Raw genomic sequence first — 24,762 nt, 5'->3', positions numbered from 1 at the left:
CCCGACAAGATGTAGCCTCATTCCCCCGAGTGGAAATTGTAGAACGGAAATCCCGCCATTACGAGATCGCCACGGACCGTTTCGCGTCTCTCTTTGGATTCCGCGAGATTACATTTACAATATTAACCTGCTCGTGGCCGGTCGTGCTGTAAATAAAGCTGGCCAAGCCAGCGTTTCAATTTGAAACAACTTTCGACGCTAACGTGCCGGGAATACGACTCCAAGCGTCGGTGTCTTATGAATAATGCGTGCTAAAAATCACGGCCTTTCTCAAACCGTTTAATAAACTGTACATCTCCTATTGCACGGCGATCGTCTTCGTGGTCGATTAAACGCAACGTCATACGATTTTAAATACATTTGTTGTATCTTTGTATCGTATTTACCCATAAATCCTTTGTTAGATCGTAAATTATCGTTCTAAGCGAATGAAATAATTTTCCGATGTTGTTTCGACATCGTGTTGGATAGATAACATTTCAGATGAAATACTTTGTGGAAAATATCCAGCGCGAACGAGTTATTGTAATAATTGCTCATTAGTTAGAATTATCTGTAGATTCCATTCCTCTAAATTGAATGTTTAATAATTTGATATAAATCAAATGATAAATTCCGGCGTATGTTATACAGAGGTTGGCCTGCTGCAAATGCGACAAGCAATCTTTTTGTACGCCGTTACGAGCACTTTTGGAAGCCCTTTTTAGATTCTTTGTTCAGAGATACGAAACGTACGATGTACATACGTTTTTGTAAGAATCTTCTACGTTGAAACAATGTTTCCCGAAACAAATTTACTTTTTTAAACAGAGCGTTGTATAAATTTCTACAGATTTGGGTAGATCTGGGTAAAAATAAACGCTTCTTGCTTATCGAACAAAATATCTCTGTGCAATGCACGAAAAACAGCACAGAAATTAATAATTAATAATTAACGCGTAAGACGCAGATTTCAATAAGTAAATAAATAATAATAAATTAATAATTAATAAAGATTACGCCTTACGTTCTCAAAAGGTCTTTTCCTTTATTCGATTCTTTATTCAATTATTCTTCAGTTTCCTTTTCTCATTTAGTTTTAACGTTACCTCAACATCAAAGATCGTTAGTAATTACATTCTCCTGTTGTATGCAAATGAAACAGCAAAATCCTCAAACTCGATTTCCTCCAAAGCCAGACTAAGCACGATAAACTAAAAATTGTGCTTTCTTCTCTGTTTACTTCTTCTCTGTACGATCATGCTCTTCGCAGTTGTATCGCTAATTACGGGGCGCTTTGTATGCAGTGCATATTGCTTACAAACGCAACATGATCGTGCAGTTATAATCGTCTAACCAGCAATCCTCCTTTGGTCAAATACGTCCGTTTTATACGACGCTTAGGGAAAAGTGGGAAGAGATAGTTGATAATAGCACTGACAAATATTCAAGATATTTCGATCGAATCGAAGAGAAACGCGAACAAAAGATTCGACGAACAGATTTTCCACGACATCAACAAGTCCCCGGATACCCAAGTTTCAGGAAAACTGCATGTTGCGTGCATTTATCCATCCTTTTTCCAAATACTAGTTCGAATGCCTTACTGTGCGTATCTCGCGCTGCGAATCCAGCCCGGCAGCTTGGTCCTTCTTTCGACGATGCGCACAGGAGTCTCGAGGGCTGTTGGTTGATTAAAATTTTGAAATTCTAACTCGCGTCGAAAATGGCGCGCTAAAGCCCGTCCCAGGGTTTAGCTACCGCCGTCAAACACTCTCTTTGATCTTCTGTTCGGCCTTGCGCGCGTTCCACCCAAGTCCTGTTTAAATGCCGCTGCAAAGCGGATCGAACGCAATGTCGCAGGAATGTGGAGAATGCTCTTAAGGTGAGATTTCCTATAAGCGTCAGACGCGTTTATGTGGACAGACAAAGAGGCGAATCTGCGTATCTACGGCGTACAATAATTTTTTCACCATCATCGCAGCAGCACTGTTGCGATCCAATATACTGAACGAAAAATGCAATTAAAGTCTTATCTATAAACAGATTAAACGTGACGAGCGTACGTTAAGTTCGTTTATGGCAATCTCTTTGGTATGCCCATACCGTCAAGCGTCTTGAAAATGTCTGACGATCTCCTCGCGGAACTACGCGTTAATACGAAATTATTTGCGTATCCATGAACCAAGCTACGAAGGCAATCGACTGCAAACAGGCGAAGAGATTAGAAAAAGGAAGACGCGCATGATGATGGTTAGGGGCTGGTTAATTTTCTAGCCAATACACCAATGAAAATTCGACGTATCCGTGAACTTGTGCCATGAAATTTTTTCTGCGCGTCAAGTTGCATCCAGTGTGAGGACATCAGCGACGCTGTTGCATCTGGATGGATCCTTCTCTTTCACAGTATATCTCTGCTTCTTTCGTTAAAAGCTTATATACGCGTCTAACGTGTTACGACGTACGCATCGTATACATCGTATTCTTAGGTCTCGTGATGCATCTTGAAATGAACGCAGTTCGATATCGGCGAAGGGCACTCGTATCGATGCAGGAATCGAATCTGCTGTTAGTCGATGATCAAGATTCGATCGACATGCAGGTTTCAACGTGTAGAGGGTGTCATTGATGCCAAATATAATGCACTGAATAACGTGTCGTTAGAATTTCAAGAAACTTGTAAGGAAGTCGACCTACGCTGCGAATACCTTCAAAAAAGAAGATTACTTTCCGCGATCGTGAGTGGCACGTCGATTAACTCGATGGAAATGTAATAATATTTCTTGTTGCCGAACGACTACGAGAATAGGTCGAGTCCGGGCAATGCTCGACAGCGAAGCAATCTACGTCGCCTCGTTCTTTATCGATACCATGCAACGCGACGAGAAGCATTAATACAATCGTGGTAATTAACTGTCCATGATTAAAATTACAAGTCTCGTATCGATCGAGGAGCGGTGGTTCCGGCCAAGACATTTTAACAATTATCTCAAGTCTACGATAGGTACTTACAAAGAGCATCTGCTATTTTTATCTATTAATCGTACAAATCCATCGCGGCGAACAAAGTTAATTCTTCTTTCAAGAATTCATGTTTTCAGAAGTTTCCCCTTTAAGGGAAATAAATCTTTTTGAAAAAAAAAAAACATATGTCGCTTAATAGCATCCATCTATTCTCAAACAGCTTTACTTTATAAGAATGCACGCTTTCGAAGAACATTTTCTTTTCCGGGAATATGCGTTCTCCCTAAGAAGTCCTTTTCTAATAAGAAGAAAGCTGTACCTTTTTTCATTTAAATAATCGGAGTCAAAACTCGAGTTTAACTGTATCAAATGGATCGTACGACACTCAGATAAAAAAACGGTATCTCATATTTGGCTATTTTCTTTGCTAACGCAGATAGACCTTGAGAAATTCCTGGCTGTGCTTTTTTCATTTAAATAATCAAAGTCGAAACTCGAATTCGATCGTATTAAATCGATCGTGCGACATTCAACTGGGAACCGCTATACGCATAACTAACTACTTTCCTTTGCTATCGTGGATCGAGCTTGAGAGATTCCTAGCTGTGCTTTTTTCATTTAAATAATCGGAATCGAAACTCGAATTTGATCGTATTAAATCGATCGTATGACAATCGTCTGGGAAATTTTTAATAGATATTTGGCTACTTTCTTTGCTAACGCAGATAGAGCTTGAGAAATTCTCGGCTGTGCTTTTTTTCATTTAAATAATCGGAGTCAAAATTCGAGTTCGATCGTATTAAATCGATCGTGCAACACTCGAGCAACGGAATAATTGATATATTTCAATATAAATAACAGATATATTTTATATTTGGCTATGTTTTTTTGCAACGGTAGATCGAGCTTGAGAGATTCCTCGCTGTACACGCGATTTAAAAAGTTTTTATTGGACATTAATCGACCAAGCTTTCCACTGTTCGTTTTTCGACTCACTGGGTCAACATCATCGCACTGTTATATATATAAATGATCCTCTCGGAGAGGCGTGGAGAAAGCGAGGCAGAAGCTGCAATTACGGCAAATGTTGTTTTCGTGTTGCTATCCCCGGCTAAAACGTTGCTTAATGCGTTTTTACAAGGGGCGAGAAGAAGTCGAGCAATCTGTATCTCGGAATGATCGTGGGCGCGGATCTGCCGGCGATGTCGCTGCGTAAGACCACGTCCATTTTTGTTTGTCGTCGGCGTTCTATCGGCTGCATTAGGAGCAACGCGTTCATTCTTGCGCCTCCTTTCATTCCCGTCGCGGACATAGTTAATGCTCGCGATTCATCAACGGCTGGTCGAGTAAAAAACACTCGCTTCCGTGGATAATCTGTTACAAGCGTCTCCCGGCCATTTTCGTCCTCTTACGCTGCCTCATCCGGATAAAAGAGAATCTCTTCCGTGTTAATATGCCGCAAATTATTTTCCCGGTTAATGTTCCCCAAGAAATTACGTCTCTAATTATTTCTTCACAGAATCTGGAGTTCTTTCGACTTTAATACCGATTTTACAGGTACTAAGCAAAGTTTACTATTTTATTAAATTCCTTAAAAATCGCAACAAACTTTCCGACCGACCAATGTTATATCTAACGTATCGATAAAGGTTTCGTTCCTACAGGATGATACCGCACGAAGTATGCCAAACGCGAATTTGCGTCTGCAGCCGGTCAAGTGTTTAGCACCGTATAACCGAGAGAACTGAAAGTTAGTGGACAGGTATGAAGACATGAAAATTTCCAGCTGCCCCACAAGGTAGCCAAACACAGGGGCAATATCGTGGCCCTTGGTCGACAGAAAGGACAATGTGCGAAGGTGTTATAGAGTTCCCCGGTGGGCAGAGATGCTCGCGAAACTGTTATTTTGCATCGTCAAACTGCACCGTTTACTTCGATTTAACCGAGTCTCGCACAGCACGCGAAATAACACGTTTCTCGGTCCGAACGAAAGACGAAAGTGTAGTTTGCAAATTTCATCCCGCCTCTGTTAACCGTGCAGCGCAATCAGGTTCGTGAAAGCCAGCTTAACTCTCTCTCTCTCTCTCTCCCTCTCTCCCTCTCTCTGGAGGGTAAGCGTGGCGGAAGCTGCGAGTAGCAGTCGAGTTTTATAATTAAGAATGCGGTTTGCCGTCGCATTTGTACGAGCTTCCTGGCCCTTTCTGGCTATCGCAGATGTTGCGGTGGCCATCTTCGTCGCTAGCGTAGCGTTGAATTTTAATTTACAAGCGGGATGACCACGTCGTTAGGTAACTCCCATTCGCGTTCCTCGCACTCTCGCGAAACAACTTAACGTCTTATTTCGTTTCTCGTTAAGCTATGTACGCTGGCTCGCGGAAATATCCGAACGTGTGTCGTAGCAAGTTTTCACGTGCGCGTTGCGCTAGATACGTTTAACCGCCGCGTGTACGAACTGAAAGATCCTCGTTTGACCAGTGTTCGCGGCAAATCACAAGACACACGCTCTTGGTACGGTCGATCAGTGGCGTGTGGCGCACGATTTTTTCCCGATGAAAAAGAACCAAGCAAGCGCGAGCGAAATAATTGGATTTGCTTTTCACTCACCCTGGAACTCCTTCCTGGCCGCGCTGACGGAAGTGACGATGTTGGCCACGTGTCCGAGCACCGTGGCGAACAGCAACAGACCAAACAGCAGCTGAGCTATCACGAACAAGTACTCGCCCTTGCTCCTCGGCCTGCAAAGCGAAATGGAATAGCGTGATTCGACGACGCCATGCGTATTTCCTTTCGTCTTCCGATTCTTCAAGGCCGACTGCCAAAGCTTTTTACGCGCAGCGCTTAAATCGCTAAGTTTTATCATTCGTTCGTCTTCCTACCGATTTTAGACACATTTTCGCTCTTAACCGATCGTATTTCGAGCTAGTTGAACATCGACGATCGAAGGAGATCAGCATAAACGTAGAAACGATCCGGCTTTCGCGAGGAACAAACGAGCGGAGAAGCTTTCGAAACGGTGTAATAAAACGGACAGGAACATTTCAGTACGTCTCTTCTTTTTGTATCTCTCGCTTTTTTTTTCTTTTTTTTTTTTTTTTTCGTTGGCTGCACATACACGCGACATCGGCACCTCGAAGATGCTTCGCACGCTTACCGCGGTCATATTCCATTCCAACGAAAATCTCTGAGATACGTAACTTTTCCGTTTTTAAGCTTTACTTATATTCTACGATTCTCCTATCACGGTATGAGATATTTTGTTCCTCGAAACATGTTTCTAAATAATCTGCTGTGAGAATTCTTCGCTCGCAAAGAGAACCAAGAATGCTCGTTTTATATAACATTCGAGATTCCAGCAAAACTCGTGATTCTCCCGCGGAAGGCGGCGTGGACTGCGATACAGCGGGGTGAAATAGGGAGAAATCGAATTACCTGCAACGTTAGACGCTCTAGAATGTCCTGCGTGAATTTCTCGCTCTCGAGGAGGAGCAAAAATTGTCATTTTTAAACATCCTGCTGTTTCTCCTACTTTATGACATTCGGGATTCGAGCAAAGCTCTTGATTCTCTCGCGGAAAGCAGCGTGGACGGGAATACAGTGCGATGAAACAGGGAGAGGAAAATCGAATTACCTGGGCAGGTCACCGATGGTGGTGAGAGCCAGCGTGCACCAGTAGTAGCTCTGCAAATATTTCTTCACCACGTCCGCGGTCTCCGAGTCGCTGAATACCCAGTTCTTACTGCCGAAGCCGTTGTTCTTATCGATAATGTGATAGAGGCACCCGTTCCAGTGAAAGATCACCAGTAAATAATGTATCAAGGATGTGGAGCGGAATAAATTCGGATAGTTGGTGTGTCGCTCGGTTCTGTCCATGAACGCCCAGAACCTGTGTGTGACAATGCAACGAAGAAGATTTCGTGAGATTCCAACATGCTCGTCACGGTGTTTTCCTTCATCAATCGAATGGAAACCTCGAATAGGGGTCTACATCAAGTTTGGCATATTTTGAGAAACAACAGATTCTATGTTCGCGTCGTATCGTGAGTTTCAGACGTAATCGCAGCATAATTTATTCCAGGCAACGATCGAGTAGCTATTGTTTCGTTAATTGTTCGTCCGATATTCAGAGTATAATTTTGTTACGTGCTTGCCATTCATAAAGCGACGATGTTTACGCAGAATTTCCAGTTTGATATGGACAGACTTGTAGAATTCGCGAGAGAGTCAGCTCGAGCGAAGGATCCAAAAATAATCTACCCTCGCAAGTGCCGTAAGAAAGTTCGAGCATTCGATTGTTTTGCGCTATCCTAGGAAACTTTCTAAAGGAAAAAGACGAGGAGAGGAAAGTAGGTGATAAACGGAACGTGGTCAATACACGAGCATAGTTCGGCAACCTCCATTCGGTATACGGTTAAGCAAAACTTCCACCGTTTCCCACCCAATGATACTTTTCTAACGTTGAAACGCGTCTCAAGTTTCATCGAAATATACAGAGATTATTCTATCGATACGCGCGACTTCTCGTTTCAATTTCGTGTCAAATATCTTGCTCGATCATTACTCGATTCTCTATCGACTGTTAAAATTAAAGCGTGATTGCAACATAATAAAAGTTGACCGATATGAATAAATACGACTCGATTTAACGTACTGATTAAATATAAATCGATTTAACAGGTTGATTACACGTAAAATATTCTGTCGGCTTGTTCGCGGAACGTGCAACATATTACGCAATAATTGGAAATTCCATCAAGGTTCACACTCACCGGTATATTTTCACGAGCCTAAAACCTCGAAGTATACTGTTGAATCCTATAGATAAGTATAAAAAGTCGAGGGGCAGCAGGCACAGGATGTCCATGTAAAACGTAGTGCTGTTTGTATAGTGATTTCGCAGCTTCGTCGCGTCCGTTTGCAAGACACCGTCCTCTAAGTACCCGGTTCGAATGTGAAACACTATGTCCAGCACGTATAAAAAATCGGAAAAGTAGTCCAAGCAGAACCACACCCAGCGCGTTTCGCCTAAATAACATAAAATCACATTTCCATTTTAGATATGTAAGCATTTTTAGACGATACAATTCTATTAGATATCGATAATATTTTTTTCTTATCAGTTAACTATAGAAATAAACGTGATAGCCCTATCGATTTAACGAATTATACTTCGCATTAATGTCAAGATATTAAAGTATATTCTCATATAAACAATTCCAAGTTAAACTCTTTAAACAATTCGAGACTAGCATACATAATCCTATAAGTCTATAAGTGAGAGCTTTTTAAGCTTTTAATTCTACGAATCCACCATTTTTTTGTACCAAGCTTTGCACTAAGTCAAGCATTTACTTGGAGGCGAGCAATGGGATGTTTTCTTTCTTTCTTTCTTTCCTCAGCTCTGGAAAATTGCTAGGAATCATTTCTTAAGGAGATAAGCAAGAAAAAATCAAAGTAATTTTAATTCTGAAAACTCAAATTGTCTCAATAGAGAAGGAACGATAAAAATATCTGGTCTACGATGATTTTCAATAATTTTCACGAAGCTTTACGTACATACACAGTCGAGTTATTTTCCTATTTTTCTATTCTCCATTTTCCGATAAAGGAGCAAATCTTTCTTCGTTAAAATCACACTTTTACGTGTAACGTGGAATTGTATTGTCGATTTAAATAAATATTAAAATCTTCCTAGATACACTACACGACTAATAAAATTGAATTCGATACTTGTTTCATATTTCCATTCCGACAACGCATCTCCGTCCGCACTGAACGCACGCGTATGCAAATTACTTTTTGTTATATTTACGAACGTACAGCGTAATAAGCTGACCAATTTCTTAAATTCCGAAAATTGTCGAGAGAAACATCTACGTTTAACTAAATTCACCTTCTTCGAAGCTGCCCTAAAAGGTCAATTAGAATTGCTCCTCTAAAAGGGTGAAAAAAGGTACGATAAAAATATAATTGATAGTTTGTCAATCACTGTAAACTTAACATAGGCGAAACGCCTCGACGAGATGTGCCCGTTTTTTCCGAGACAAAACGTTTGCACGCGATCTATCGAGTCGCGGAGCAAAAGACTAACCGTTTATCTCTTGGAAGGCGACCCTGTAGATGATGACCCAGAAGTTGTAGAGAAAGGCAAGGGAGACCACCATCGACCAGTAATAACAGAGACGTCCCGCGGGATCGAAGATGAAGGACCAATTAGGGGCACCCGTACGAAAACCCTTTGTTCCTGCTTGTCCAGGGTAGCCTCTATTACCACGTTGTTGTTGCTGTTGCTGCGCCGTATACCTACTATGGAAAATTAACAGCACAATGACTCGTGAAAACATTACGCGACAAACGAGGAGCTTGGTACGAAAATCGAGCAACTCCGACTTTCCGAAGAAACTCCGCGCCATGAAGTCTTATAATATTTTAATACGAAGACACTCGAGTTTCGAGTCGGTCAGACAATTCCGAAAGTTCGTAATCGCGCGAGTACGATGCTTTTCTTTTTTTTCAATTTCCCAATCAGATTTCGTACTTCAACTTTCAGAATGATCTCCGTGTCCGAGTGCGCGAGATATTTTACACGATTAAAGTTGAAATATCTTTTATACTAGTCGTTTTTCGAACCAAGTGGCTTAATATTTTTTTTGCTAGAGGATTAAAAAATGGATTTAAAAATGCATCGAATCGTGTGAATAAATGTACAGTTTCATTTTACGAGACGAACGTTATCTTGGAATCTCGAACACGCGTCCAACCTGGATACGAGTATTTTACGATTATATGTTTTTCTTCTTCTTCCATTTTTTGACGTTCTTCAATAGCGTTCTCAAGAGATGCAAATATAATAAATAGGAGATATATTACGTGTTGTAAATTGGGCAGAAAGATCGTTAGATCTTAATATCATAGAAAATCGCCTGGGGAAGACTTAATAGGCTATTGTACGAAGCAACATAATGGAAGCAATATAATGCTGTTTCCGAACTGAAAGAAGCGATTTTACAACGCCGAGGAAACTTGGATCAAAATTATATAACGAAGCTTTATACAAGTTTGCCGAAAGATCTTATCATTTCATTGGAGATAAATTTTAAATATATATATATATATATATATATATATATGTATATTCTTTAATAGAAAATTACTCTGAAGTTGCCATTTTATTGTGTCATGCGATCCCTTTCTACTAGTATAGTTATACTAAAGCGAGCAAATAGCTTTCCTAGAAATTCGCACAATTCCGCTATTTTATCCAGCGATGCGGCAATATTATTTTTGAAAATCTCTGTGTGTTTACATGAATTTTATACTCCTATATCGAAGAATAGATAAATAAAAGAAACCCGCAATTCGCTAAAATAAACTACGTATTGCCAACGTGGAAGAAAGAAAACGGGACTGTATCGTTTGTTCTGATAGGAAATCACCAGGTGGAAAACGTCGAACAATTTATTATCGTGAAACGTGTATAAACCAGCCTGCGATGCATAATGGAAATTGCTTCAAAATTGATCACGCCGCAGAAAAATTATAAGAAATAAGCTTTCGATTCTTTTGCAAAAATATGTTGCTCCGTGTCCCTGTCCGTCAATGAATTTGTATTCGCATAAATCAAATATCGTTGCAACGCATTACTCGGTTGCAAGCAAAGCTGTGTATCGCACGATATGACGATTCCCAGGTCCACGTTTTCGCGACAAAGTGGCGCCGAGTTGCTGGTAGCTAACGTAATGGACAGCAGTGTACGCACGCTTTGCAAGAAATGGTTGTTAAAGTCAAATACTTTTCAAATAATCCATGCTACCAGGATTACCATTCGTTCCAGCTCACAGCCGGATTCGAACGTTTGTTTCATGCCACAACGCGTGCGCTCGACGTTTTCACGTTGCACGAGCGTTTGTTGCTAGATATTTACCACTTCAGGTTACCATCGAACGCTAGATTTCCTGCCGTCAAACACACCATGCCTGAGTAACGACCGACAAAAATTACGCCCCCGGCTCACCACCGTACATTCGCCATTTCACGCCGCTGCGGATACATTCGTGCACTGCAGGCATTGGTCTGTGTCACGTGCTGCAGACAACAGGCCTGGCATAGTATACACGAGCGCAAAACCAACTTGCCTTGGATACGACAACCAGACACCTAACTTTCCGTTTATCCGGCTGTGTCAAAGTGACTCGAGTCGCATAACTGTGCCTCGGAGCGCGTACACAGCTAAGACGAACGAGTGGCCCGTAAAAGTCACGCGGAAGCGTATCGACGGAAACGAGAGAAACGTAGCGCATTGATAAGACAAACGCTTGATTCCATCGCAGGTATATAATCGATGAGACTTTTGCCATGTTATCGAACGTAAGCATTTTTTACGATCTCTGATAATATTTTAATAATTTCCTAATAATTCTCCACATTTACTTCAAATTTTCTTCGTCGAAGTTACGTTGCAAATTTATATCATCGTTGTATCACAAGTTCGAACCTCGGTGACAAAGAAAGCGTTTGTAGTTCTCGCGGCAGTCGATTGACTGAAGCTTCGTAAAAAATGCGCGATAGACTTTGATCCAAGTTAACTCGCTTCAAGCACAGCTTTTATTATCCAAGCACTCGGAGCACTCGTTGTTACCCTCCCGCTGAAGAACCGCATACGAGCCTGAGAATCCAGGTACCCGAACTTGAATCTGAGTACTAGAATACCCGGATTCGACTTTTCTTTCGCGATTACTCAAATATACGCGCGAGAAGCTTTTCTTGTACGCTCGAATTAATAGATTCGGGAGACTAACTTTGCTGAAATTTATAATATAATATAACCAGCTTCTCATTGTCTGATTGCTTGTTCGGGTACTCGGGTATCGATCGAACTCAAAAGTTCGGGTACCCGTAGATCCCAGCGATGGTGAGAGACGTTGTTCTCGAGCGAATACGACGCGATCGGATACTCACGTCTCGGTGCCGTTACAGCTGCTATTGCTGAGGTGATTGACGGATGCTGGCGTGTGCAGGTGCGACTGGTCGCGCGAGGAAGTGAGCGCGACGGTGTATGGCAGCTTGAATCTGCCCCTCAGCTGGTCCCTCCTCTTCGGTTTGCGGCTTAGGTCGAACTCACTGGCGCCGCGATTCACGTAAGCCCCTTGAAGCGAGTCGCGGGACGAACTGAAATATCGCTGCGGTACCGAGTACACCTGTAACATATTCGTAGGATTTTTGGTGTTGCTATTATTATTCACGGGTATACAACCCTTTGGTACACAATTCCAGAGTCAGTGCTTGGTTTTAAAATAAACGGAGGGAAAATTTACTCTGGGAGAATAAAATATTATATTTAAAAAGAAAAGAATAGGAAACGGAGGGTATAATAACGAAAAGCATGGTGCAGTCGAATGGAAAATTCGATATTTATCGTTTTATAAAGTTCTTGCTGTCTTTGCTCGCCCCGGGATTACATTGTGTTGCGAACTTCTGCAAATTCGAATACGAATGTCGCGAGTTCCGAGGAAAGCCTCGCAGAACAAATTCTGAACGTTAACGGAATAGAAGACACCGCTCGAATTTTAATAAAATAAATGCCAGTCGATTGGACAATGATAAATGCGTTTTAGTTGTTCAGCTCATCTTCGTTAGGGAAAGAGTTTAAACTTAAAATGAATGTGGATATTGGAACTGGGAGATACAGTTCTGTGATTGGCTGTAAGGATGAATCTATAACTAAATAAAGGGCAAAACTATAAGCTGAATGAAGTATAATCTGAATTTTTCTCTATCGTTTACCTTCTTTTTATCATTTACTCGCTATATATCAATCGTCCAAACGAAAGAATAATATTAACCGTAAACACTATGCTACTAAGAATCCGCCAAAAAGATACAACAATTATTTTGCAATTAAGAGATGACAGAGACACGCCTCAGTCGATCCACTCTGACAATCTTCGTACTTCGAAAAGTATTTATTTGAAGCATATTCCTTAAGCATATCGATGATCATTTCCGAAAAAGTCAAATGACAGAGTACACCACGCTAAAAGTGTCTTCGATACCCAAAATACGAATAGCAGGGTGTAAGAATATCAAAAAGGTTAAATGCCACTTTGTCGGCTCCATCGGGGAAGCAACAGCGATGGACTATTAGGTGGAGCTAAGAACAGCAGATGGGAATCAAATGGATTTCTCGAGAGAAGGTCTAGAGCGGCCCTTCCAAGAAGTTGATACAGACAATTTATTTGATTAAAAACGAGCTTCCGCTGTGTGTCCTTCCGACCGGAAGGATTTATCCCTTTGTCACGTCAGGAAGAGTTTTTCTTTTTTCTTCCTTTCTTTGTTCCCTTATCTTTTTACTGTTCTTCGTTTGGGAAATTGTTTTTTCTCCCAGTGATTACCCGGACTCCGGTTTAGGCACCGCGTTTTCTGTAGCTTTCGCACGGACAATGGAGGTCGTCTTCGTTGACACAATGGCACTGCGAAGGAAATTAAGAGACAATACGGTGCCTGAAAAGAATGGAAAAGCACTGGAATGATACGGTCGGATGAAGGAAGCATCGAACGAAGCGGTGCGACTAAAGGTTGATTCGAGGTTCGATGGATTTCTGACGAGTGTAATGAAAGTAGAATGTTCGAATAAGACATGCGAATCAACATTTGCAACAGGAGAGTGCTCTGTTTCCAGTTTGGTTGACATACGTCTTCAATGGCACGTAAATTTCACTTGCTTCGATTCATATTTTTCCATCTTTTGTGTACTCTACGCTTTTCACGAATAAAATTGTTCGAAACGAGAAGACATCCGAAGAGGTACAAACACGAAGAAGAAGTAAAGAGGACAACGGTGTTAGCGAGGTAGTAATTCGAGCTTGAAAGTGTCGAGAAACGATTTGATAAAGCTACCCTTTTCTTCGTAATGATAACGCGAAATTAAATCGAGCAAACCGTTTCTGAAACTACGTTTCTACGATACAATTATCAAAGATGCGTTTATTTATCGCTAAGGCTATTACCAGCGAAAATGAAGAAATATCACGCGCTAAATAAACTCCATGCTCCGCTGACGTTAGAACAGTTGTTCCCACGTCAAGTTGCAAATATACATGTGGTTTGAACGCAGCTGTGGTTGCACGTGTTTTCACGAGGCGGTACAATCTAGTCGCATGTGCATAAATGGCCCCCATAACGTCAAATAAATCGCGAATACCGCGTGTTGGCAACACTAACGGGAATGAGGCGTTTATTCGAGCAAATGCTCTTGTAACATTTCTTTCTTCGACGTGGCAATTACTCGCTTCGGTGGAAATTTAACAGGACGTTTGATTGATAATGTAATTTCGCTAGATCTCTAACAAAACGCGAGAAGAACATTTCAAAGAGTAAAAATTCCCCGCGGAAGCTTCGCATCGCGCATCTCTAGGCGCTCGATTATACCGCTCGAATTTATTAAACTCACTCGATCGCACTGAAAAGCCACGCGATTATTGGATCGGTTCTAACTCGCGGAACACGTACCAGGATTAATCCCATCGTCGGACTTAATAACGCAATTAGCGTCAAGCCTACTATCGATGCAATCAGCGAAACACTCGCGGAATAGGCGAACCGACAAGGGAACATCGCCGATCTGCAAATTCAGAAAAGTTTGAAATTTAAGGCAATGTGTATATAGGGAGAATACGCAGACGCGTATCGCGCAATTTTTTTCTGCTACCCAAACTCACTCTAAAGGGGTGAAATTAACCCCTGAACATTCGGTTGGTTTCCAATTTTGCGTTACGACTCGCTATGACATCGATGAGTTTTCTACCGAACGATAGTTCTGATCGAAAGAAGTTACTTTCGTCTGATCTCCAAACCAGATATCGGTGATCCGAGAATCTCGTAAAAAAAAAAAGGATCACCAAAAAGAAGAAAATAAAAACTACATATTACTAGTACCAAAACGTGTTTTCTGAGAGAGTGCAACTTTGTCCTCGAGTTTCCTTACACGACAACAAACGATACAGATATTTAAACGATCTCATTTAGTTGTATGTCCACCCTGTATAGCCTCTGCATAAATTAGCCCAAAGTTTCGCGATCTTTTGAACTGGCGGATTTAGGCATCTTGCCTGGTGACTGTGAAACGTCGTACTGACCTGCTGTTGCTGATGATAATAATGATGAGTGGGCGTGTGGCGGCTCATGCATTTGCTGCTGACCAGTTCCAGGAGGCTCTGCCTGGAAGGTATAGCACCCCTGGAAACGTTGTCCGCGCTCTTCGTGTCCTCTTCCTTCTCTCTTCTGATCCCAGTCTTGCCATCCAGCATCCTCCCTTGTTTGTCCTCGCGGAGTTTCTCGCCGCCGCAACTCAAAGCGGAAGCGGAACCACCGCTGTACCGATCTCTTCCTCCGCCGCCACTCCCTGTGATTATGCCTGTAACAAAGGGAAATCGCTTGATTCTCGTCTCCCTCGTTCCCCTTCCTAGCCGTCGTCTTTCTTCTCTCTACCACTTTCTCTCCGTCTTATCGCTTTTTTCTCGCTTTTCTTTCGAAGAGCGCCGCTAACGAGCAAAAACGCGTCGAGGGCTGTCGATTAGAATCGACCGAGCGCGGCTATCGATCGCATATCGCGTACAAAGTGTCGCCAAACGTCGTATAACTGTACCGAGATCGATGTCGGGCATTGGATTTCCCGCTTTCACGGACAGGGTAATAATTAGCAGGGTTCAGGGAATGAAACACACCACGGCCGGTTTATAACTTCGCTGATGGAGGCCGAAGCCATGGGCCAGCGATCGTCAATTTTCTATTATATTTTTCGAAGAACAGGAATATTCGATTCGTCGAGTGGAAATATTCCTTTTACCTCGTTTTCTTTTTTTCTTTTTTTTTTTTATTGGATTGTTTATTTCGAGCTAGCTTCGGGCGTTAATTGGCGATCGAAAAAGTATTTTTCAAATATCCAGGTTAACAATTTTCTGTCTTTTCGTATTTAGGTCAAGCAATGAAAATGCCCAATTCCAGCGAATCAGCAAAGTCGACAGAATCGGTAACAATTATCAAGAAACGCGTTAGAAATAAAAAGATACGCAAACGCGATTCGCTTTCTACTCGAAGTGTAAAGGTAATTCCAGAGACGTTCGGTTGAAACTACGTTGTGAGAATAAATTACAAGTTCTCGTCCAAATATCTCTACGTAGGGAACGTGTATTTTGCCTGAGCACAAGTTATCTACACATGCCAAGGTATCAAGGTGCAATCGACAAGAAGATCAACGTAAAGGGGTACAATGATATTCGTACGAAGGAATCGGCGTGGAACAAGCAAATACGCAAGAACTGCGACCGAACCGGATAAGAACTTACGACGTATCCTCGTGTCGCTATCTGAAATAAAATTCAAAATATCGAGCTTGTTCGATACGAAAGAGAAAAGCCAACAACGCGGACCAGCGTTTCTGGCAGTTGCAAGCTACGGAAACTCTGGAGACGCGTTATAAAGCCTTGGCGCGGTAGACGAGCAATTCGCGAGCACGACGATCGTTCCCCCTTGGGCCTGGTACTTCGGTTGACCTACAGCGCTACCCTGTTAACCTTCTACATAGTTATCAAAGTGGACAGGCTGTTCGGGATCCTACGGAAACCATCTAAGTCACCTCCAGACGTGTCATCGCCTGTATCTCGAGATTGCTTATAAACTGGTACAGCGACGAGATTCCAATCATATTCTAACTAAATAGATTCGATACGGACTTGCACCGTACAAGCAACAGGCGATCTTGTTCGAGTCGGTAGCCCAATCTCCGAGAATAAATTTCGCTTTACGAAAGTATTTCAGGAAAAATTAAATCACCGTTCGTCAACTATTCGTTATGTAAATGTGTTAAATTGTACCGGAGTTTCTTCGATTCAAACGTGAATTATCTGTCGTCAAAGAATCGTTTCGAATTAAATTTCTTGAATTTGTTAGCGACTAATGTTTTCTTTGTGTATTTATTTCACGTACCTTTTTTCTGTACGTAACCGAGGTCGCGAATAGAAAAAGTTCAAGAAGCGGTGTTGGATATAATGTTTACACTAGACTCGGACAAACCTTATTTGAAAAAAAGATAAACAATAAGAGAATGAGTCATATCGACTATTCCGTTATTTTTAGTATAAAAACTACCGGAGAAGAGGGGAGGGAGAACTAATCCTATTTTCTGCGAAGATCAAATAATTTTCCATTTTGATTAACTTTATCGAATAAAGTGACAAATAATTTGGAGCTCGGTATTCATTTCAATTTTGAATATTCTGTATTACGTACCACTCGAGCCACCGAGCAATACAGCTGAATTATTTTACCATCTTATAATATTTACTTCAATTGATTTCAACTAGTAATACAAAATGTGTATTTAATTAGTATTTGCGACTAGTATTAGTATTTGCAACTTACGATATACGATAGAAAATAATATTAACAAAGTTAGAAATTATTCTGTATATTATTTCTAGACACGTTTGGTCAAACAAAAAATGCAAAGTTAAATAAAAAGATATTTAACTTACCACGGTATTAATATCTATCTGTTTGACCAATCAAAAATACGTATGTAGCTTTAGCGTCAGTCAATTTTTTTGAAAGTCTTTGTCCATGTTTAATCGCTATCCACCAAAAGTTTTATCAGAATTTTTGTTCCGAATGGCGTTCCAGTTTTCCTATTGACCATCGACACGTTTTTACAGGAACCAACTTTTACATGACTAAAACAATTGACAATGTTTCTCTTTGGCATGCTGGTAGAGAAAGGATCAAGCTTCACAGTGCAGACACGTAACTGTCTACTTACTTTCTCGCAACTTTGATGGAAATAGGATTATTCTCGAAACTTTATCGTCACACCTCGTATATGAAACTTTATACAAGTTTCCGCTACCGACATACCTCAGCTATTAGCTGTAAGTTTTGTTCGTTTGTGACGCGAGTTAGCGAGAATTTACAAGTCGATATCCCAAACAAAATATTGCTATTTAGTAGATATGTATTATCTATTTAATATTTATATATCCGAAGTAAATATTATTCTAGATAATATTAAATAAAATCCAAAGGAACACGCAAAACACATACGAAGTAATGAAACTAAATTTCATACTAAATTTGTAGCTCCTTTTATTTCGTGAATAGCCGCAAGAAACTTTCACGGGTTTTTTATGGGCTTTGTTAACAGGCGTTAAAAATTCAGAATGAGATATAGCTATACTAAAATTGATCGTAGCAGGGGGAATTGTAACAAATGTTTGCAACGAAAATTCTAGTGTACTACACAGAATGTTTCGATGAAACGAAAAAATATTGGAACCGAGTCCTACGCAATCTATAGCCACCTCTCCATCCCGAGCTATGTATCAGATGGCAGCGTAGACGGCAAAAAAGGAAAGCAAGGACTGTGTTCAAATTGAAATTTTACAGCAAGCGTTTGAAGCTTCGATTTCGTTGGCACGTTTTATGGCCAGTATCGTCTAATGAAAAGGAAAAGAAAAAAAAAAAAAAGAAAAGGAGGAAAGAAATCGTGATTTTATGTGCGACACGTGTGCATAAATGCGAGCTGAGATACACGATTGAAGCATAAAATTTTGTAGCGACGGAAACTTTCTATAAAGGATTATTACATCGCAAAAAAGGCTGAAAATTAAATTCTGAAATATCCGCGTATTCCTTTTTCTTCCAATTTGAAATTACGATATCTCAACGCTCAAAACGATACTATTATATATTTGTACTTAAAATGTACATAAAATACACAAAGACGTATGAAGATACGTAAAGATTCGTAATACGTCGAGTATACTCGTCGAGCATTTGCTAAGCGAGAGGAATATCTGTTTAGGAACCAATTTATCATCCATTTGGCAAAGTTCGTGGAAATATGGAATTTTTTGGGTTGGCGAGTCGGGAAATGCGGATTTTTTCAATACGAACTAATGACAAAATCCGCGTTCCTTAGTTACAGAGCCGTTAAACATACTAAATTTTATAAGCCTGAATTGTGTATTCAATTGTAAGAGTATTGAAATTTATTGAAGAATATTGACCTATATATCGATATCCATAGAATTTAGTTAACCGCTACAGTAAATTCTGTCTATAAATTGTGCATCTGTATCGCCGTATATGTTATTATACTGTGTCATATTATATTACGTTATTATATCGCTCGGCAATGTGCGTGTAAAATAATAACAGATATACAGAATGAATTAGAGATATATATTATACATAATTTTCTTTGCGTCGAGTGACAACGCAAACACTCGCATACGAGATTGATACTGAAGTTGTTTATTTCGATTCGCAAAGTTTAATGTGTAGAAAGAGACGAGCAGATCCGATGGTTGATGGATGTAAAGAGATCTTCAAACGGCAAACGCGTCGGCAATGTTTGTGTTTTTCGCTGTGTCACAGATACACAAAACGAGCAGGATTCGATGTCCACCTAGTATTGACATTTTTTTGCGAATGTCTCGAAAAACTAGGTCAACCCATGTTGTTATACGTATGTGAAAAAGTTATTTAGGATCATGTCCTTAATAACATATTCGAAAATTATCGAGTCGTCGAGAACAAATTTTTTTTATTTATTTACACACATACTGTATACGAAGTAACGGAATATCGCGTTATTATCATTATTCAAATCGATTTAGCAGATAAAACCTTGTATAAGGGAAAAATACCGTAGTTTAACCAATATTATTCGTACTTTGGATGGAAAAATCCCTAAATTTAATATTCTATTCGATACGTACTTATAGTAAATATAACTTTCGACCAAAAATAATTATGTTACCGAGGTAAATGGTCCACGTATAACGTTTATTTCGGGGGACGCAAAATTATCGACTTTTTTATCTGCAATCTTGTAGTTTCCGACGTGTAAAATCCGAAAATGCAAGCTTTAAGGTATTGAATTCACCGGTTCAAAAGTTATGCGTATATAAAATCGACCAAATGCGTATATGCGTATATAAAGTTTAGCCAATATGGCGTCAAAGTGAGCTACTAAATACGTTAGAAATGTTGAATTTTATATACGCAGAACTTTCCAACCAGTGGATTCAGTATCGTAAAACTTGATTTTTACGTCGAAACACGTGGAGAATTACAAGATTGCAAAAGAAATAGCGTAATTCTGCGTCCACTAGGAAGGGTGAACCAACGGATAATACGTTAAAAGCTATGCCCAGGCGCAAGGCGGGAAGAAGAACGCGGAGGAACAAAACGAGCTTCTACTAGAATTTTCTCTTATAAAGAATAACGTATCCCACCTTGTCTTTCTCCTTTATTGTCCTATCGGCTCTCCAAAGATTCTCACCGGCCTCTGTTGTCCGACAAGGAATACGTACGTTATGCCCGCGCATAACGTACGTAGCGTTCTTGCTTCCGACGCCATGTTGGTCTTCTAGACTCTTCCTTGGCGAACGCCCAGATCCGTTTGTACGGCAGCGATTTAAACTCGGATTTTCGCTTACGAACATCTTGGACGACGAATAAAGATAGTATATTAAACTGTATTCCGTATAAGCACGAACGCGGAGAAACGATAAAGTTGCTCCGTTCGTCGTGTCGTAAACACGTGCGTCTTCCAATCGATCGAAATACGAACTGACCTTCTTCACCCCGTACCAGTCGCATGTAAAGCAATATCCCCACCCTGCGACGCGTCGCTCCATCGACCGTACTATCGATTATCGACATCGCGGCGAGATCGATGCTACTGCGCACCTCGATCGCGCAGGCGGGTTCCCGGCGTTTCCGAATTTTTATAATTGTTCTCGACGATGTTTGTAGATTATTGTAGATTATTGTAATTATTCAATTGCGTTGAACAATTCTATTTGAATAATTAGCGTTCAGTTATTAGTTATACTATGATAAAAATTTATTAGTGATAGAATGGCACCAATTTTTTCGTGCTTGTGTAACATTTACTTTGTTTCTTCTATCTTTATCCATTGTATACGATAGCAAAATTTGTTAATAAATACATATGTAATAAAATACATATGTTAAAAATATTCTTACACTTTCATAGTTTAGCGAAAGGGCTGTAAAAGAACGTCGAATGGAAACGTTTTACATTGCCGAGGTTTTTAATATTCATCGAATAAGATTCCATATATAATTGTTATAGTAATTACATTAATATAGTTTTTAGTCTTCTTTAAATAATATTCTACGTATAATTATTATAGTAAAATGTCCAGTAAAAGGTACATGCCTATATCTTCAACGAAACGTTACAAAGCATTTGCCTGCTTTCAACGCGAAAACAATGAATGTCTTGAGCACCAATATTGTTTTGCATTCATAAAGCTTTGTGAATAGTAAATTGTTACTTCACAGGGAATACATTTACCGTGTGATACAAAATCGGCGAGATACACAGCAGCAAGCAAGCGAGGGAAGCTCAACACAAAGCGTTCAAATATTTTTGTAATTTTTACTTTCTGAATTATTTATCTCGGTATTTCCTTGAATGTAGGTATTATTATTGTTGGTAGTATTCAACGATCGTGTAAAAGACCACGTACCTATACTTGTAAGATGAAATTTCTCGAATTATCTACTATCCTAAATTACCATACTATGTAAAAAGAAATATTTTAAACAAAAGTCAAAAACAAGGGTAGACAAACCGTGGACGAATCGTTTTGTTGAATTGTTTCTCGTATCAAATAAAACTAGTGCAGGCAATTGCAGGTAATAATGATCAAAATATACCGTTACCACTGCATTCTGCAGCATTCACCGTCGGTCGAGCATGTCGATTCACGACATCTCATGGAAGCCTTATAATTCGTATCAAAGCGGGATTCTGGCATCGTATTGATCGATGCCTGATGAGACAGCGATTCGAAACACACAGCGAAGGAAAAAGGAAAGCGACTGAATTCTCCGAACTAACTGACTGTTGACTATCCGAAAGCGAGAAGCCGACTAATTGGACCGACGAGAACGTTTGAACTCCAGCACTTGGTGAACCAATTATTTGTTGAACTTCGAATTGTTTGTCATCGGGAAGGAAATACAATTGGCCGATAATTCCTCCAAGAATCGGGTCCTAGAATTTACTATCCTATCGAACGTGGTCTCCGATTCATCGTTTTATCTCGCCTATTATTTGTGATTTTCGCAGCACTGTTTGAAAAAGTTGAAGTTCGATGAAGATTCGCTGCTTGATTCGTCGTTTCGTACGTTTTATATCGTTCACGAGTTACATGTATATAAAATTACTAAAAGAAAGGTTTGCAAATGGAGATTGTAAAAAAAAGAATTTACGAAGAGATTTTTTTTGACGAGTTTGATTTGAATTTGATTAGATGAATTTGATTAGATGAATTTGACAGGAGAATGAGATTGGAAAATTGTTTAATTAATTGTTCAATTACTTCATGGCGCAAGAAGTCGTTGAACATTCGTTTCCTGGAATTTGCTATTTATTAAAATATAATAATTTCCTTTTTATACCTCTGCTTATTACATACAGAACAAATATAAATATATTTTCAATTTTGTGTAATAATTTGTTTCCAACGAGTTTGCGAACGAGTTTGCGAACGAGTTTCCGCGAAATCCTGTATAAATGCCGTATCATTTTACGATGTACAATCAACGAATTTAAATTCACTTCTGCCTGATAAGTAGAGAAGTCAATAATTGGACAGACGTTCTCTATCTACTAGTAGACACAGCTACTGCTTCACGATGGAATATGAATTAATTAAAATTAAATTAACGGACTTCTTTCGGAAGATAAGCGAAGTTTAATAGCTGTATATGTAATAACATTTATATATGTATATACACATGCATTAGAGTTGCCTATTTATTACAGAAGCTATTTCAATTTGCCGATAAGTAATTTTCCGACAGCTGTCCTTTCATGCTATTCCGTTTCATTTTCGTCGGTACATTTTTTAATCGCAAAACCTGAACGTATCGAGAAATACCACGCGTGAGAACATACAATTTCCCACGATATTAACAATCCGCCAAATAATACGATAATTTAAATACGCTCCAATCCAAGGCATCGAATCTTGACAACACGGAGCTAAACAAACTTATAGCGATCGCATAGCAAAGACTCTCTTGATTCTTCGCGCGATGCTGTTTCAGACAGCGCGTATGACAATAGCCGGTTAAACAATGAAATTCTAAACAGGACAATAGGAGGGATCGTAAGAGCCACGATCATTTTCCAGTTCTTGACTTCTATCCTGCGGCGAGACGCGTCCTTTATACGCGTTATCTAGAAATGAAACCAGATTTCAGCGCATCGCTCGTAACCTTTTAATTTACGGCTTCCATTTATTACCGCTAAACGATCCATCCCACCTTTCTCATGCACGATATTTCCGAAGCCAAGTTCCTTTTATGGGATACGTCGTAACTGCGACATCGAACGCCGCTGTCTTAGGAAATACCAACGTTTATTATAGGCGTTGCGCAGTATCGATAAAAATTTACGGGAAGATCACGCTGTAGAAACGATCCTGTCCTTCATCCTCCGTTAAACATCGAAGAACAGAGTCGGACAAATTGTATTTCAAGTTGAAACAAGAGATAACTATCCGAAATAACTTATATCGCGCCATTATTTTCGTTACGGGTTTATATGCGAGAGGCGGACGATATCGACTCGTCTGAAATAACGGCAATTATTTCGTTATTTTTCAATTACAAATTCGACGAAGGAAATAATAGCAAAGGCAAGGCAATAAAGAGGTACGTACGTCGATCTCGGGCACTTTTGAAATAATTATTTGAAGCATAATTACAAGCAACGAATTAATTTGGTCCATAATTATCCCGAATAATTATCTTATATATTTATGGAATGGCACAACGTGTCAGTTGATACGATATCCTAAGTGATTTCATTTAGAAAGTGTTCTCCGGTCTCGAGATAATTACGAAGTAGAGTGACGTATTATATTCGCAATAATATTTTAAATAACCATATCCATAGTCAACAATATCGATAATCCAGGTCTTCGTCAATGGAATCTAATCTGAAAATAATTTGTATATCGCTAGAGACAGTTTAGAAGATTAAAGATTCAAGATGTTCAGACACTTAAAAGTTTGCTGTACTGTGAGAAAGTATTACGAGTTCGGTCGTCGATATTTGCCATTTCGTCGGCGCTTGATCGATCTTTCTAAAACCTGCGCATATTACACGCTGAATCTTGACATATCTATTTGCAGTTTATCGGTGTTTGGATCGCGTTTTCGATGATCGAAGAATGTATGGTAAGCTTGGTTAAAATCGACGACGTACGCTCGACGTCAGCCGCTCGCGTCAAAGATTAAAAAAGCCACGGTAGAAACGGGAAATTTGTCAGGCTCGGGAGACGCCACCAGCGTGTATCGAGTGGCTCTCGTCGGCTGAACTTCCGCAAAATATCTCTCGCCCTGTTCGCTTCGCGGCAACATATCTCGTTAACGCGTTTCAGAGCTCGTCCCGGTTCGATACGCCACGAACACCGTTCCACTTTGTGTATTTCCTCGACGTGATTCCTTTGGAAGCGCGGCAACTTTTTTAAAGGGTGTATTCACTTTCCAACTTGCCCGATGAAAGTATCGTATTTCCAATATCCGGCTTTCCGCGGACGCTCTTCATCCAGAGCCGTGAAACTTATTTTTCCGCCGACTTTGGTCGCTTACCCCCGCCGAAAGGAACTTTTGCCGGCCGGAAGTCCGCGAAAGGGGCGAATTAATAGAATACAAGTTCGGACAGGATAACGTCCCCGCGACGAATAATAATCCGTCCGACTGGCGACTGCAACGAGC

At 40.2% G+C, this 24,762-nt stretch overlaps 1 protein-coding gene across 9 annotated transcripts in view; it reads right to left on the bottom strand.

Moving 5' to 3' along the window:
- The window catches only part of LOC139996398 (cyclic nucleotide-gated channel alpha-3), a 260,924-nt gene that overhangs the window by 92,576 nt on the left and 143,586 nt on the right, over positions 1-24,762 (bottom strand). For 7 of the 9 annotated variants that reach the window (XM_072020757.2, XM_072020756.1, XM_072020765.1 and 4 more), the window contains 6 exons: positions 15,075-15,352; positions 11,899-12,137; positions 9,032-9,246; positions 7,710-7,965; positions 6,572-6,826; positions 5,548-5,678 (listed from right to left, as the gene is read on the bottom strand). In XM_072020757.2, the coding sequence (XP_071876858.1) occupies positions 5,548-5,678; positions 6,572-6,826; positions 7,710-7,965; positions 9,032-9,246; positions 11,899-12,137; positions 15,075-15,352 (1,374 nt within the window). Of the gene's footprint in view, positions 1-5,547; positions 5,679-6,571; positions 6,827-7,709; positions 7,966-9,031; positions 9,247-11,898; positions 12,138-15,074; positions 15,353-20,231; positions 20,576-24,762 lie in introns of those variants that run through there. The other 2 variants (XM_072020766.1, XM_072020759.1) reach the window with 2 other exon arrangements.

The sequence above is a fragment of the Bombus fervidus genome, chromosome 18 (assembly GCF_041682495.2).
Source record: "Bombus fervidus isolate BK054 chromosome 18, iyBomFerv1, whole genome shotgun sequence".
In the NCBI taxonomy this organism is placed as follows: domain Eukaryota; kingdom Metazoa; phylum Arthropoda; class Insecta; order Hymenoptera; family Apidae; genus Bombus; species Bombus fervidus.
This window is presented reverse-complemented; position numbering and strand designations above follow the sequence as displayed.